Consider the following 16520-nt stretch of genomic DNA (forward strand, 5'->3'; position numbering starts at 1 on the left):
TTGTATGATTCCAACTGATACTGTGCCACAAGGTTAAATAAAACATTTATTCAAGGAATTAATGAAACTATGCAAACATGCTTTCTAATTTCAGTTTTCATACTGAGTTAGCTAAGCTGCCCCTAAAGACTTTACATGCTTTAATTCACTTAAAACACTTAAAACACCAAATTTAAGCCAAATTAATTTTAAACTTATACTCTTAAGGAAACATTTATAAAACTATATGAGAATTTTTCTAATAATCCTAATGTATTATGTGACTCAACAATGTTCTATTTTAGGGGGAAAATCATTTAAATCCATCTCTTAGTTAATGAACTTTGTTATCCTATTTCTGCTACTCTCATAAATATTTATCTTGAGAACAAGATAATTTCCACATAGTGGGGAGACTTAGATTTTCTAACACTAATTTGCTTTTTCTTAAAATTTCCTTTGCCTCAGGATTTCTTCTCAAATCCAAACACTAGTCTAAATTCCCATGAAATTCCAGTTTCTCTGGACTTTTTCTGAACCACATTTTTGGTTATTTTAAAATAATTTATGTATAACTGACATACAGAAAAACTGCCTGTATTTACTGTATGCAATTTGATGAGTTTGGATATATATAAATATATACCCACAATACCATCAGTGCAATCAAGGTAATAAACATATCTGTCATATTCCTCACCTCCCAAGTTTCATTACGCCCTTTTTTATTGTGGTTATTATTCTTTTAGGAACATTTAATATGAAATATGTCCTTTTAACAAACTTTTAAGTGCACAACACTGTACTGTTAACTATAGGTACTATGTTGTACAGCAGACCTCTAGAACTTGTTCATCTTGTGGAACTTTCTACCCATTGAACACCAAATCTCCATTTCCCTGATTTTCTAGCCCCTGGCAATCACCATCTATTTTCTGCTTCTGTAAGTTTGACTATTTTAGACCCCTCAGGAAAGTGGCATCATGCCTTTTTTGTCCTTCTGTAAGGGATATATTTCACTTAGCATAATGACTTCCAGGGCCATCCATGTTGTCATGGCTTGTACAATTTCCTCCTTTTCTAATGCTGAATAATGTTCCATTGTGTATATTGTGTATATATACTGCTTTTTCTTTGTCTATTGTCCATTTAGGTTGTTTATCTATCTTGGCTATTGTGAATATTGGTGCAGTGAACATGACAGTGTAGACATCTCTTCTGATCCTGATTTTAATCATTTTGGATATGTATGCAGGAGTGGAATTGCTAGATCATACGGTTGGTCTATTTTTAGTTTTATGAAGAACCTCCATACTGGTACACAGTGGCTGCAACATTTTAGTTTTCCACCAACAGTGTAACAAGGGTACTGGTTTCTCTACATCCTTGCCAATACTTACCATTTTTTAAATAAGAGCCATCCTGAAGGACATCTCATTGTGGTTTTTGATTTGCCTTTCCTTGATGGTAAGTGATGTTGAGCATCACTATACACACCTCTTGTTCCTGTATATGTCTTCTTTGGGAAAATGTCTATTCAAGCACTTTACCCATTTAAAACATTGTTTTAACTATTGAGTTGTATGAGTCCCTTATATATTTTGGAAATTAAGCCCTTTAAATATTTTATCCCATCCCATATGTTGCCTTTCACTCTGTTAGGTGTTTCCTTTGCTGCAAGAAAGGAAGCCTTTTAGTTTGATGTAGTCCTACTTGTCTATTTTTGCTTTTGGTGTCATGTCACTTTTACTAGCCTGATTTACGTCACTGCTTCTCCACTGAAACTGCCCAGGAGAAGACTACAATAGTGGTCCTTTGTCCCACGATTATTGTATTTATTCTGCTGGTTTCTCTTGTTCCTTCTACCTTCCAAATCCAGATAACCTTCAAAGATCTTTCTTCAGTCTTCTCATCTTTTTTATAGTCTCACCTTCACTGAGTTAATTTAATACACATATTCACTTGTAACTATTACAAATTTCACTAAATATATTCACATACTTTTAATTTTCCAATTAGTTTATTGGGTACCCATCTGGCCTTATTAGCAACATCCCTCTCTTGAATGATCTTCCACCTCAAAGTCTCTAAGAAACACAGGGAATTGGTCAGTCCGGAGAGGTCTGACCTCCCTTGGAACTTCAAGCTAAGTGAGAACTGGAGAGGGTCATCTCTCTGCCCAGACCGCGGTTGAAGTGTCTCTCAGTGGAGCCGAAGGTCATTCCCTGCAATGGCAATGCTCTGGGCGATGCCCTGAGTTTGAGGAGCTCAGTTGCAGGTCTTCTAGCTCCCAATTCTAAGAACAGGTTTCAGTTCCAAGCCTACTACCACCCTGGGGCCAACGTGGGTCCTGGGAGTTCCCAAAGCCAGTGTCCCTGCAAGCCTGAGGCCTTTGTGGGGTAAGGGAGACAGTGATTGTAAATGAGTGACAGGGCAGTATAGCATTTCAGAATCCACTTCCTGGACTTCGTAGAAATTCAAATTATTTAAATAATCACTTAGTATGAGTGCTAATGAACTTCAGAGTTTGCGTTGGCTTCATGTGTCCTCTGCATCAGTGAATCACAGTGGTTCCTAAAACAAAACAATTCAAAGGATTGGGAACATTGACTCCATCCCATGTTAATTAGTTCCTTCAACATTCCCCTTCTCTATGTTCAGACCTCATAAAACACCATCTTTGACCTTATTCACTTTCCTGCTTTGGAAGCAAGGATTTCTTTCCTGGCCAAGACTAAGCCTTTCACCTTAATTGTATGTGTGTTTCTGTAAAATGAGAAAAAAGCAGAATCTAGGAAATAGCAATTTTATGGTGCTTACACCATAATAGTACTGCAGATACATTTAATAAACAGATATTTATTGAGCACCTGCTATGGGCGAGGAGTGATCTAGGCAATAGATACAGTGACAACCCAGAAGGAAAGTTGCCACCCTATATGCTGTCCTAGTAATTAGACACTCAGTAGTAAGTACTCAATAAAAATGTTAGCTTCCAATTTCATTACCATGTTCTATGTTATTATATTAATAAAATTCAGGATTTTAGGTGAAGAGAAACTTCCCTGCTCCTTGGGAACCTTGGCATTTACTGTGCTCTCCTTAGTGAAGCACAGAGGGGAAAATCACTTAATTACTTGCTTGTTTCCTATAGGCGATGACAAAGTAAACTTTTAATGAATGGGCACTTTAAGAAGGTAACACATTGATTCAGTTTCCTTAATAAAGAAAATGTCAATTTAATTAAAAAGTCATCATGCAAATGAAAGAAACAAGTAACCCAAAAGAAGCCCTCTAGTTTTACTACAGTAATAGTGAGTGACATTAAGGAAAACATGTAAAAACTTAAGTACTTAGCTGGTTAGTAGTTCATTTAATACAAATTTTTAAATATGGTAGAAAATATGCAGTTCCGAGTCAGGCAGAGGAGAAACATTGTTAATTTTTAAATACCTTCCAGCTTTCTGCTAAGATAGAGGACAAAGCCCAGAAATGCCTTCTCATCTGAACAACAGAATCTACAGACAAAACATAGGAAACACCAGTGTTCAAGACCCTGGCCTTTAGGTAACGAAGGACAGTAATTCCTAGGAGACATCAGGCAGAGGAAATAAGCTGAACCCTACAATACATTGCCCATGTTTACTGCCTTAAAGGAGTTTCCCCAAAGCGGTGTAGAAAGGAGAATGCAGGAAGAGCCCAGAGGGTTCCCTGAGTTCAGGAGATAGTGCAGAGGGCCCAGGGAGGTAAAGGTAGCTGGAATTTGCTGGGCAAAAATAGAACAAAGGTGGTCACTGCTGAGAAAGGCAAGCATCACCATTTGCAAGGGTCCCCTTCTACTATTCAGCAGAGAACTGAGCAGCCCACGTATGTAAGGAATCCACCAGGGGCAGGGGACGAAGTGGCTGATAGGATGGGAGGAAACACCAGGGCCAGGAACAGGCGCCTACAGCCACCAGCCCAGCTGGGAAACCCCGTATTCACAGGGCCTTGAGTAAAAGGGCCTCCTAGGTAGTGTAACCCTAAATTCTGTTCTGTTCTCCCTCATAAATCTCAAATACAAGACAGACTCAAGTGCATCAAATTGCTTCCAAGGAACTGAACTGTGCCCCAGAACAGAGTTTAAGATATTTGTAGGAATATGAAGATATCCAGACCACAACATGGTAAAAAATGTTAATTTGATATCCATTCAAAAATCACCTGACAAGAGGAGGAGCAGAAACGGGGCCCCTACTGGGGAGAGAAATCAGTCAGTTGAAGCTGACCCAGATGCTGGAATTAGCTAACCAGGACATTAAACAGCCTTTATATGTACATTCCATATGTTCAAAAAGTTAAATAGAGACATGGAAAATATAAAACAAGGCCAAAATGAAACTTCCAGAGATGATTGATTCATCATTGTCTAAGATGAAAATACACTCGATGGGATGGATGGTAGACAGACATTGCAGAAGAAAAGATTTGTTAATTTGAAGATACTGTTAGAAACTATCCAAAATGAAACACAGAGAGAAATAAAGAATTTCTTTTTATTTTATTTTGTTATCATTAATCTACAATTACATGAAGAACATTATGTTTACTAGGCTCTCCCCTACCCCAAGTCCCCCCGACAAACCCCATTACAGTCATTGTCCATCAGCATAGAAAGACGTTGTAAAATCACTACTTGTCTTCTCTGTGTTGCAAAGCCCTCCCGTTTCCCCCACCCGCCACATTATACGTGCTAATCATAATACCCCATTTATTCTTCCTCACCCTTATCCCGCCCTACCCTCCCATTCTCCCCAGTCTCTTTCCCTTTGGTAACTGTTAGTCCATCCGTGGGTTCTGTGATTCTGCTGCTGTTTTGTTCCTTCAGTTTTTCTTTTGTTCTTATACTCCACAGATGAGTGAAATCATTTGGTATTTCTCTTTCTCTGCTTGGCTTATTTCACTGAGCATAATATCCTCTAGTACCGTCCATGTTGTTGCAAATGGTAGGATTTGTTTTCTTCTTATGGCTGAATAATATTCCATTGTGTATATGTACCACATCTTCTTTATCCATTCATGTACTGATGGACACTTAGGTTGCTTCCATATCTTGGCTATTGTAAATAGTGCAGCGATAAACATAGGGGCGCATCTGTCTTTTTCAAACTGGAGTGCCGCATCCTTAGGGTAAATTCCTAGAAGTAGAATTCTTGGGTCAAATGGTAAGTCTGTTTTGAGCACTTTGAGGAACTTCCATACTGCTTTCCACAACGGTTGAACTACTTTACATTCCCACCAGCAGTGTAGGAGGGTTCCCCTTTCTCCACAACCTCACCAACATTTGTTGTTGTTTGTCTTTTGGATGGTAGCCATCCTTACTGGTATGAGGTGATATCTCATTGTGGTTTTAATTTGCATTTCTCTGATAACTAGCAATGTGGAGCATCTTTTCATGTGTCTGTTGGCCATCTGTATTTCTTCTTTCGAGAACTGTCTGTTCAGCTACTCTGCCCATTTTTTAATTGGATTATTTGCTTTTTGTTTGTTGAGGTGTGTGAGCTCTTTATATATTTTGGATGTCAAGCCTTTATCAGACTTGTCATTTATGAATATATTCTCCTATACTGTAGGGTACCTTTTTGTTCTGTTGATGGTGTCCTTTGCTGTACAGAAGTTTTTCATCTTGATATAGTCCCACTTGTTCATTTTTGCCTTTGTTTTCCTTGCCCAGGGAGATATATCCATGAAGAAGTCACTCATGTTTCTATCCAAGAGATCTTTGCCTATGTTTTTTTCTAAGAGTTTTATGGTTTCATGACTTACATTCAAGTCTTTGATCCATTTTGAATTTACTTTTGTGTATGGGGTTAGACAGTGATCCAGTTTCATTCTCTTACATGTAGCTGTCCAGTTTTGCCAGCACCATCTGTTGAAGAGACTGTCATTTCCCCATTGTATGTCCATGGCTCCTTTATCGAATATTAACTGACCATATATGTTTGGGTTAATGTCTGGAGTCTCTAGTCTGTTCCACTGGTCTGTGACTCTGTTCTTGTGCCAGTACCAAATTGTCTTGATTACTATGGCTTTGTAGTAGAGCTTGAAGTTGGGGAGTGAGATCCCTGCCACTTTATTCTTCTTTCGCAGGATTGCTTTGGCTATTCGGGGTCTTTGGTGTTTCCATATGAATTTTTAAACTATTTGTTCCAGTTCATTGAAGAATGCTGTTGGTAATTTGATAGGGATTGCATCAAATCTGTAAATTGCTTTGGGCAGAATGGCCGTTTTGACAATATTAATTCTTCCTAGCCAAGAGCATGGGATGAGTTTCCATTTGTTAGTGTCCTCTTTAATTTCTCTTAAGAGTGTCTTATAATTTTCAGGGTATAGGTCTTCAACTTCTTTGGTTAGGTTTATTCCTAGGCATTTTATTCTTTTTGATGCAATTGTGAATGGGATTGTTTTCCTGATTTCTCTTTCTATTGGCTCATTGTTAGTGTATAGGAAAGCCACAGATTTCTGTGTGTTAATTTTGTATCCTGCAACTTTACTGTATTCCGATATCAGTTCTAGTAGTTTTAGAGTGGAGTCTTTAGGGATTTTCATGTATAATATCATGTCATCTGCAAATAGTGACAGTTTGACTTCTTCTTTACTAATCTGGATTCCTTGTATTTCTTTGTTTTATCTAATTGCTGTGGCTAGCACCTCCAGTACTATGTTAAATAACAGTGGGGAGAGTGGGCATCCCTGTCTTGTTCCCGATCTCAGAGGAAAAGCTTTCAGCTTCTTGCTGTTCAGTATGATGTTGGCTGTGGGTTTATCATATATGGCCTTTATTATGTTGAGGTACTTGCCCTCTATACCCATTTTGCTGAGAGTTTTTATCATGAATGGATGTTGAATTTTATCGAATACTTTTTCAGCATCTGTGGAGATGATCATGTGGTTTTTGTCCTTCTTTTTGTTGATGTGGTGGATGATGTTGATGGATTTTCGAATGTTGTATCATCCTTGCATCCCTGGGATGAATCCTACTTGGTTGTGGTGTATGATCCTTTTGATATATTTTTGAATTTGGTTTGCTAATATTTTATTGAGTATTTTTGCATCTACATTCATCAGGGATATTGGTCTGTAATTTTCTTTTTTGGTGGGGTCTTTGCCTGGTTTTGGTATTAGGGTGATGTTAGCTTCATAGAATGAGTTTGGGAGTATTCCCTCCTCTTCTATTTTTTAGACAACTTTAAGGAGAGTGGGTATTATATCTTCTCTGTATGTCTGATAAAATTCCGAGGTAAATCCATCTGGCCCAGGTGTTTTTTTCTTGGGTAGTTTTTTGATTACCTCTTCAATTTCTTTGCTTGTATTTGGTTTGTTTAGATTTTGTGTTGCTTCCTTGGTCAGTTTTGGAAGGTTGTATTTTTCTAGGAAGTTGTCCAATTCTTCTGGATTTTCCAGCTTCTTAGCATATAGGTTTTCATAGTGATCTCTAATCATTCTTTGTATTTCTATTGGGTCCATTGTGATGTTTCCTTTCTCATTTCTGATTTTTGATGTGTGCTGATTCTCTTTTTCTCTTAATAAGTCTGGCTAGAGGCTTATCTATTTTGTTTATTTTCTCAAAGAACCAGCTCTTGGTTTCATTGATTTTTGCTATTGTTTTATTCTTCTCAATTTTGTTTATTTCTTCTCTGATCTTTATTATGTCCCTCCTTCTGCTGACTTTAGGCCTCATTTGTTCTTCTTTTTCCAATTTTGATAATTGTGACATTAGACTATTCGTTTGGGTTTGTTTTTCCTTCTTTAAATATGCCTGGATTGCTATATACTTTCCTCTTAAGACTGCTTTCGCTGCATCCCACAGAAGTTGGGGCTTTGTGTTGTTGTTGTCATTTATTTCCATATATTGCTGGATCTCCATTTTAATTTGGTCATTGATCCATTGACTATTTAGGAGCATGTTGTTGAGCCTCCATGTGTTTGTGAGCCTTTTTGCTTTCTTGATACAGTTCATTTCTAGTTTTATACCTTTGAGGTCTGAAAAGTTGGTTGGTAGGATTTCAATCGTTTTGAATTTACTGTGGCTCTTTTTGTGGCCTAGTATGTAGTCTGTTCTGGAGAATATTCCATGTGCACTTGAGAAGAATGTGTATCCTGTTGCTTTGGGGTGTAGAGTTCTATAGATGTCTATTAGGTCCATCTGTTCTAGTGTGTTGTTCAGTGCCTCTGTGTCCTTACTTATTTTCTGTCTGATGGATCTGTCCTTTGGAGTGAATGGTGTGTTGAAGTCTCCTAAAATGAATGCATTGCTGTCTATTTCCTCCTTTAGTTCTGTTAGTGTTTGTTTCACATATGCTGGTGCTCCTGTGTTGGGTGCATATATATTTATAATGGTTATATCCTCTTTTTGAACTGAGCTCTTTATCATTATGTAATGTCCTTCTTGACCTCTTGTTACTTTCTTTGTTTTGAAGTCTATTTTGTCTGATACTAGTACTGCAACTCCTGCTTTTTTCTCCCTATTGTTTGCATGACATATCTTTTTCCATCCCTTGACTTTTAGTCTGTGCATGTCTTTGGGTTTGAGGTGAGTCTCTTGTAAGCAGCATATAGATGGGTCTTGTTTTTTTCATCCATTCAGTGACTCTATGTCTTTTGATTGGTGCATTCAGTCCATTTACATTTAGGGTGATTATCAATAGGTATGTACTTATTGCCATTTCAGGCTTTAGATTCATGGTTACCAAAGGTTCCAGATTACTTTCCTTACTATCTAAGAGTCTAAATTAACTCACTTAGTATGCTGTTACAAACAGAATCTAAAGGTTCTTTTCTATTTCTCCCCCTTTTTCTTCCTCCTTCATTCTTTATATATTAGGTATCAAATTCTGTACTTTTTGTGTATCCCTTGATTGACTTTGGGGATAGTCAGTTTAATTTTGCATTTGCCTCGCAATCAGCTGCTCCATCCTCCCTACCATGGTTTTACTACCTCTGGTGACAGCTATCTAACCGTAGGAACACTTCCATCTATAGCTGTCCCTCCAAAATAGACTGCAGAGATGGTTTGTGGGAGGTAAACTCTCTCAGCTTTTGCTTATCTGGAAATTGTTTAATCCCTCCTTCAAATTTAAATGATAATCTTGCTGGATAAAGGAATCTTGTTTCCAGGCCCTTCTGCTTCATGGCATTTAATACATTATGCCACTCCCTTCTGGCCTGTAAGGTTTCTGCTGAGAATTCTGTTGTTAGACTGATGGGCTTTCCTTTGTATGTGATCTTATTTCTGCCTCTGGCTTCTTTTAACAGTCTGTCCTTATCCTTAATCTTTCCCATTTTAATTACTATGTGTCTTGGCGTTGTCTTCCTTGGGTCCCTTGTGTAGGGGGATCTGTGGATCTCCATGGCCTGACAGACTATCTCCTTCCCCAGATTGGGGAAGTTTTCAGCAACTACCTCTTCAAAGATGCTTTCTATCCCTTTCTCTCTCTTCTTCTTCTTCTGGTACCCCTATAATGTGAATATTGTTCCGCTTGGATTGGTCACACAGTTCTCTCAATATTCTTTCATTTCTAGAGATCCTTTTTTCTCTCTGTGCCTCAGCTTCTTTGTGTTCCTCTTCTCTAGTTTCTATTTCATTTATTGTCTCCTCCACTGTATCCAACCTGCTTTTAATACCCTCCATCATGTTCTTTAACGATTGGATCTCTGACCTGAATTCATTTCTGAGTTCTTGGATGTCTTTCTGTACCTCCATTAGGATGTTGATTATTTTTATTTTGAACTCCCTTTCAGGAAGAGTCATGAGGTCCATATCATTTAAATCTTTTTTGGGAGTTGTATTAACTATTTTACTCTGGACAAGGTTCCTTTGGCGTTTCATGTTTGTATGTGGTGCCCTCTAGTATCCAGAAGCTCTATTCTGGAGCTGCTGAGCCCTGAAGCAATGTCAGGGGTTGCAGGGGAGTGGTACTGGGGGTAGGAAAGAGCTGTTCCCCGCCTCCTGGCTGCTGTACCTGTCTCCACTGCCTGAGCCAGTGGGCCAGTCACACATGTATAAGTTTTTGTCCCAGAGCAGCCAGATATGGATCCCTGCTTTCCACAAGCAGCTGGAATCCCAGTCTCCCCAGGAACTCTGCCTGTATTAACTTTCCAACCCAGTAGTCATGTGAGTCTCATGAAAGCACCATGAAATGTAGGTTTGTGCTCCCAGAGCAGATCTCCGGAGCTAGGTATTCAGCAGTCCCAAGCCTTCCACTCCCTCCCTGCTCATTTCTCTTCCTCCCGCCAGTGAGCTGGGGTGGGGGAGGGGCTCGGGTCCCGCGGAGCCACCGCTCTGGTAAGTTACCCCGTTTGCTGAGATCTGCTCTTTTCTCCAGGTGTGTGCAGTCTGACGCCGTCCTCTTTCCTGTTGCTCTCTCAGGATTAGTTTCGCCAATTAAATTTTCTAATTGTATCCAGTTCTAGGAGGAAGCCTCTGTCTCTCCTCTCATGCCGCCATCTTTAATCTCATCACCAAGAATTTTAAAAATGGAAAAATCCATGAGCTGTGAGGCAATTCCAAGAGATTTAATATACCCTTAATTATAGTCACTGAAGGAGGAGAGGTAGTGGAGAGGAAAAATAACTTGAAGAATTAGTGACTGAAAAATTTTCAGATTTAATGGAAACTAAATCCACAGAACCAAGAATCCCAATGTGTTCCACACATAAGAACATGAAGAGAACTATGCTAAGGGACATTATAATCAAATTGCTCAGCCCCAGTGAAAACATTTTAAAAGGAGAAAGAGAATAAAATACACCATGTGTACAAAAAAATGAAGATAAGAATCACCATCATTTTGTCAAATAATGCAAGTGAGAGGACAGTGGAGCAAAAATGTCTTTTAAAAATTAGGGCAAAATAAAGACTGTTATTAAGTATGCAAAGCTGAAAGAATTTAGCTCTTAAAGAACCACCTTATAAGAAATATTAAACTAAGTATTTCAGACAGAAGGCAAGTGATGCCTGATGGATATGTAGATACACATAAAGAGATGAACACTGAAAATTGTGAGTATATGGCTTGCATGAAGTGTGTCCTGTCACCTCCTTCCCAAAAACTTAATGTGAAGGAAAAATAGTGAGATCTAGCCTTGAGCAAGCATATTCAAGGTCAGTTCTGCCCTAACAGAAGTGCAAGAAGGTTTATGAATCCCCACACAGACCGCTGCAGTGTCTAGCCATATTGAACTACTTGTAACATGCACAGCAATCCAACAAATTAAAGTACTTTAGATAATACAAATAATGTTCTTTATTATATTTTTAAGGTGTTACCGACACAAAGATATGAGTTGGTTTCCTATTACATGGATTTAAGATAAAATATAAAGCCTATAAATGAAAAATCTTCTAGAACTAGCATATTTTTATGGAAAGAAGTTGCCCCAAAAAAGCAGTAGAATTTACAGGGCATAGAAGGGAAGGTTGCATACCCAAAATACATTCAGGTCTTGTTATTTATTCCTTCAGATAATCTCTGCTGTTCTCCAGAATATAGAAGAATAAAAAGTTGAGCTTCCATGACATCATGCTTCCTCAGTTTCAGCACCTTAAAGGGGAAAGTTGAGCCCTCATTTGTAAAGTGTCTCTTACTTAGGTCTCTGAAGTGTTGTTGACATAAAGTCTGCTCTTGTAAAAAAGAAAAGAGGAAGGTATCTTCAGTATATGCAGAGGACACACCAGACCCCAGTTTTTCAAAGTCTCACCCCAGAATGTCCCAGGGTAGCAAATGAAATAAACTCATCTTTTTACGAGAAGACAAATTCCTGTACAGTTGTGGGTTTTAATTCTCCCAAACTGGCCCCTACCCTATTTGTCTGCATTTTTCAGCTTTCTTGTTTACTCATCCTCTAAAACATAACTGTGCAGATAACTTTTTTTGAAGAAGTTAAATGTGACATTGGAAACAATTTTCCTGGAATTTTTAGTTAAACTGCATGATTTGGCATAATGGTGTTTATTAAAAACCATAAGTGTATAAGAAAAATAAAATATAAAGCTTAAAATATGGTATCAATGTCCTGTAGATGAAACAAGCTAAGTTCCTTGACAAACTGATTCAATCCTTTTTCAATAAAGTTAATCCTTTATTAGTGGATGTTTGGCAATTTTGTGGAAATATTCTTCATTGGTTCAATTGGCTATTTTTAAAAATGATAGAGCAAATATCTAAAAAATTATTCACTCTGTAATTAAACTGCATAGAATCAGTATCATTTCCATTTTGCTGGAATTTAAAGCATAAAATAGTGTAGGTTTAAGCATTGTTATATTTCTGTTTACAATATGTAAGTAATATGAAGATCAAATTAGTATATGGAGGTATCTAGAAGCCTTGTAGGTGATAAACACAATACTACAAATGGTTAAAAATGAAATGAATTGTTTTTTTATTAATTGTCATACTTTTGGTGACACAAGTATTAATAGGTGTTGAGTACTGACCATCTGTCAAACACAGCACAGACTAATTTTGCATGGATGGTGTCTCATTTAATCCTCATCTCAGCTGTATGAAATAAGTATTGTAGACCCATTTAACAGATGATGAACCTGATATTCAGAAAGCTTAAATAACTTATTCAGGGCTGTGTGGCCAGCAGGTCCGAGGACTGTGCTGTTAAATTCATTCAGGTGAGCTGCACGTCCTTCTTTGATCCCACATCAACATCCTCTGCTGCTCACATTTGACATCTTTCTTGGTATAGCATACTTTCCCCCTTGACCCTCATGTCATTCTGGTCATTTTGGAATATCTGGAAAAATATCTCGCTTTTCATATAGGTGATAGAAGTAACACTTTGGTGGTTTCCTTTCAGGAATTACAGTTTGAGAGACTGACCCGAGAACTGGAGGCCGAGCGCCAGATCGTGGCCAGCCAACTGGAGCGATGCAAGCTTGGATCCCAGACGGGGAGCATGAGCAGCATCAGGTACTGGGCAGCTGCTCCGTGCGGGTCTGCGCTTTGAGTTGCCAGTGAAACTGGTTCTGTGCTTTGAGTTGCCAGTGAAAATAAATTGTGGTGTTTATCTTCTCCTTACAAACCTGGCAGTGGAATTGGAACATTCCGTCAAATGTTGGAAGGGCATTGTAACCAATCTGATTTAAGATGTTCAAAAGGTGTCCAAAATGGCCTGATTTGTACTTGAAACTCTAACAAAATGAATGCCTGCCCTGCATGTAAATTGTGCAAAATGGTACACAAAGGAAGGCTTTGCATTCAATCAGCTTGCTGGAAATCAGGAGATGCCAAGTCACAGTCTCCTATTTGGGTTCTTTTTTCTAGATGATCTGGGGTTGCAGCTTCTGGAAATGATAGGACATTTTGATGTAACCTAATATAAGGTGTTCGGTAATATTTGATGCTGACCATTATCAACCACACGTACAATGCCCATGTGTAAAAATATTTCAAACCCATAGATAGAATGATTATTCAATTAGGGTTTGTTTTGAGATACGAAATATTTAAAGACCAAACAAAACTTAGTCACTTGACCACAAAACAAATTACCCACTTTAGGATGTCTTCATATTTAAAAAGAGAAGTATATGTGTGTGTGCATGTGTGTAAGAGTGTGTGTTGTGCATGTGTATGTGAACAAAACATAAATAAAGCTTTATAAGACCACTTTCATTCCTCAGAAATGCATTGTACTTTCCTATCATCTTGTTCTATAGTGTGTGTACAACACTCTACAGTTTTAGGGAGGTGTCTTAGTTAAGGAAACAATAGTTGCTCTGGCAAATAAACGCTGGCCTTATAGTGATGTAACTTATTAATAGCAGTGCCTTTCTTACTCATGCAACAGATAGAGATGGTGGATGCTGGTCAGGGCTTTTTCCCCTCCACGTAGTGATTCAGGACGTAGCTTCTCTTTGAGAGCCCTGGGGTCCAGCATGGCCTCATCATCAGTTGTATTGTCAGTTACATCCCCACACCCACAGGCCATTGGGAGAACCAGTCCCATGGCCTCATAGATGGGTGTGGGGCAGGGAGTCCTAGTCCTGGGGGCTGCGCCCCTCTGCTTAGGAAGCAGGAGAATGAGTTTGGTGGTCTGTCAGCCACCTGCTGCCACAAGAATTAAAACATCCTTGTATCCATTGGTTTATAGTATTTCATTATTATAAGAATATATTTGTAGTTGTAAAGTTTTCTGTTAGAGTCACCTGCCATTAATCTTTTAACATTATTCTTTTCTTTATTGAACATGGTAAACTCTTCAATGGAACTTATTGTGCCTCTTGTTGTTCAACTAGGTGACTTGGATGGAATATCATTTTCAATTGCAAAACCTTGTTGTGGATACCTGTAAGCATAGCTATTTCTGCATCCAAGTACCTAGGCTGTAAGTAATTGCAAATAGGTACCTTGGGATCTCTTAAACTCACTGAGACTGGTCTGAATACCCCAAATAACCAAAGCAGGATGGACAAGCAAAAGGAAAAAGGGAATTAAGTCCCTTGAAATTGTTTTCAGAAGGTTGATTGGTTGAGGTTGGTGAGACTAAGGTAGGGGGGTACATAATGTCTGTAAGTGTGTATTTGAGTTAATATATGTGGTTGTACACAGGCTTTTTTGTTAATGGTGACTAACTCCTGAGATACTATCAGGCTCTTTCAGTTCATACACACTGTAGAATTGACGTCTGTTTTGCTTTGAAACCCGTTGTTTCACTATTGGTCAGATTAACTTTCCAGGGCATATCCCTAGTCTCTCTGTGTGGTGTTTTTGCATATGGTACCTCTTTTATTTTGTTTCACTCAACCTGGGCTTCTAGTAGGAGCAGGTTATGGGCTATGTTATATCTTGTGCCTCACATTCCCAATTCTTCTTGGGTCAGAAAGAAATATCTGACCCGGGGTGAATCATCCAGTGACCGGTCTGGAAGAAATTAGTCTTACTCTTGAGAATGTGAAATGACCCCAGATCTGTGACATCCAATAGTAGGTGCTGGGGTACGGCGGCCATGTGGACTGTGTGCTGTTGGAGGAGTCTGTGGACAGAGTGTAGTCCTACAGAGGAGACCATATTGTTCCTAAAAATCGCAGAGACCAGTTTGGTAATCTTAGGACCGGCTGCATTTCAGATGCTGCATCTCTGAGAACAGAGCACACCAGTGAACTGCCACAGCAGACAGACAACTTTTCCCATGATAACTTTCATATCCCTAGCTCACAGCCCATGATCCAGAATCAATAATTCTGTGATAAATGTGTGTTAAATAATAGTGTTAAATGCAGAACACGTTGCCTAAGTATTTCCCCCTGTCATATAGGTATATATCAGTCTTCATCAAGCTTAATTTTTTTTCATTATGGAAATCTCTAATATTTGAATCTACTTTTGAATAATACAATTTACTGATATGTTCACTGGAGAAAAATCTAATAGCTTCCACTGTTCTTTTTTTGTCATAACCTAGATTGCTTGACTTCAGAAAAGCAACTTTAGTCAAGTCTTTGTTAAAGGTGAGAGAACTAGCCTAGTTAGTTAGCACTGCAAAAGGGATATTTATAAATAAAGCAAAATAGAATATAAACAATTTTTTTGAAAATGGGGAATAGGTGAACAAGTCTGTGATAATTTAGATGTTGTTTCATATTTCTTAAGATACTAGGGAGGGAGGGTGAAGAGAGTTTTTCAGATGAAACAAAATCAAGTATTTTTCAGACTTTTTATATTAATGGTAAAAATGACTAATAGTATAGTTTGGTTTTCCTTTCCCTTTATTGGTGTTGGTAAATTGCTCCATCTGATCTCTAAGAATCCTTTCTGGGTTGTCACATCCATGGGTTAAACTTATTGAAAATAATGTTTTTAGTATGCATTTGTAACAGTTAATCAAATCATACATGATAACACTGAGAATCTGGAAAAGGGGGAGTCTGGGGATATGTATGGGTGGAGCATGTCACCTTTTGCATTCAAGTGTCTAGGGGATGAGTAACTGCAAACAGGAACGTTGTGATCTCTTGAACTGTTCGTAGACTTTTCTGAACATCTAAGTGCATATCGTAGTTTCCAGAATTCAGATGAGTTAGTGGTTGTGTGGGTGTGATTCTTCTAGAAAGGAAGGGCTGGTGCTTCTCACTACAGTTACAGTTCTATGTGTACCTCATCACCTTCCTATCCGGGCCTTCCTCACTCACCCAGACCAAATCTTTCCAAGCTGCTGGATCCTCTTCCCCTCCTACAGCTGGAGACTGAGGTTCCAACCTTCTCCTTGATGCCTCAGAACCACTCAGACCTGAGGCAGGAACATTATTTAGTACAGATGATGCCCTTCATTTAGGGACATGATCGAATCCCTTTTGCTGGTAGCCACCTCCCCTCCTCTGTCCAGCTTGGTTCCTTGGCTCATACGCACTCCTCAGGCCACTGCTTGTCAATGAGGCCTTGGTCCGGCGGCCCTCTGAGCCATCTGGTCCCTCCCGGGCTGGGGAACCTGCACTGTTCTTCCAGGGGCTATGGTCTGAGGGCCTGCCTGTACCTGTGGCCTTGTCA

The 16520-nt window shown here is 38.8% G+C and overlaps 1 protein-coding gene across 6 annotated transcripts in view; it reads left to right on the forward strand.

Moving 5' to 3' along the window:
• CTNND2 (catenin delta 2) overlaps nucleotides 1–16520 on the forward strand; it is a 947950-nt gene that overhangs the window by 324724 nt on the left and 606706 nt on the right. For all 6 annotated transcript variants that reach the window (XM_036896685.2, XM_036896686.2, XM_036896687.2 and 3 more), the window contains one exon: nucleotides 12832–12944. In XM_036896685.2, the coding sequence (XP_036752580.2) occupies nucleotides 12832–12944 (113 nt within the window). The remainder of the gene's footprint in view (nucleotides 1–12831; nucleotides 12945–16520) is intronic.

The sequence above is a fragment of the Manis pentadactyla genome, chromosome 2, assembly GCF_030020395.1.
Source record: "Manis pentadactyla isolate mManPen7 chromosome 2, mManPen7.hap1, whole genome shotgun sequence".
Taxonomy (NCBI): domain Eukaryota; kingdom Metazoa; phylum Chordata; class Mammalia; order Pholidota; family Manidae; genus Manis; species Manis pentadactyla.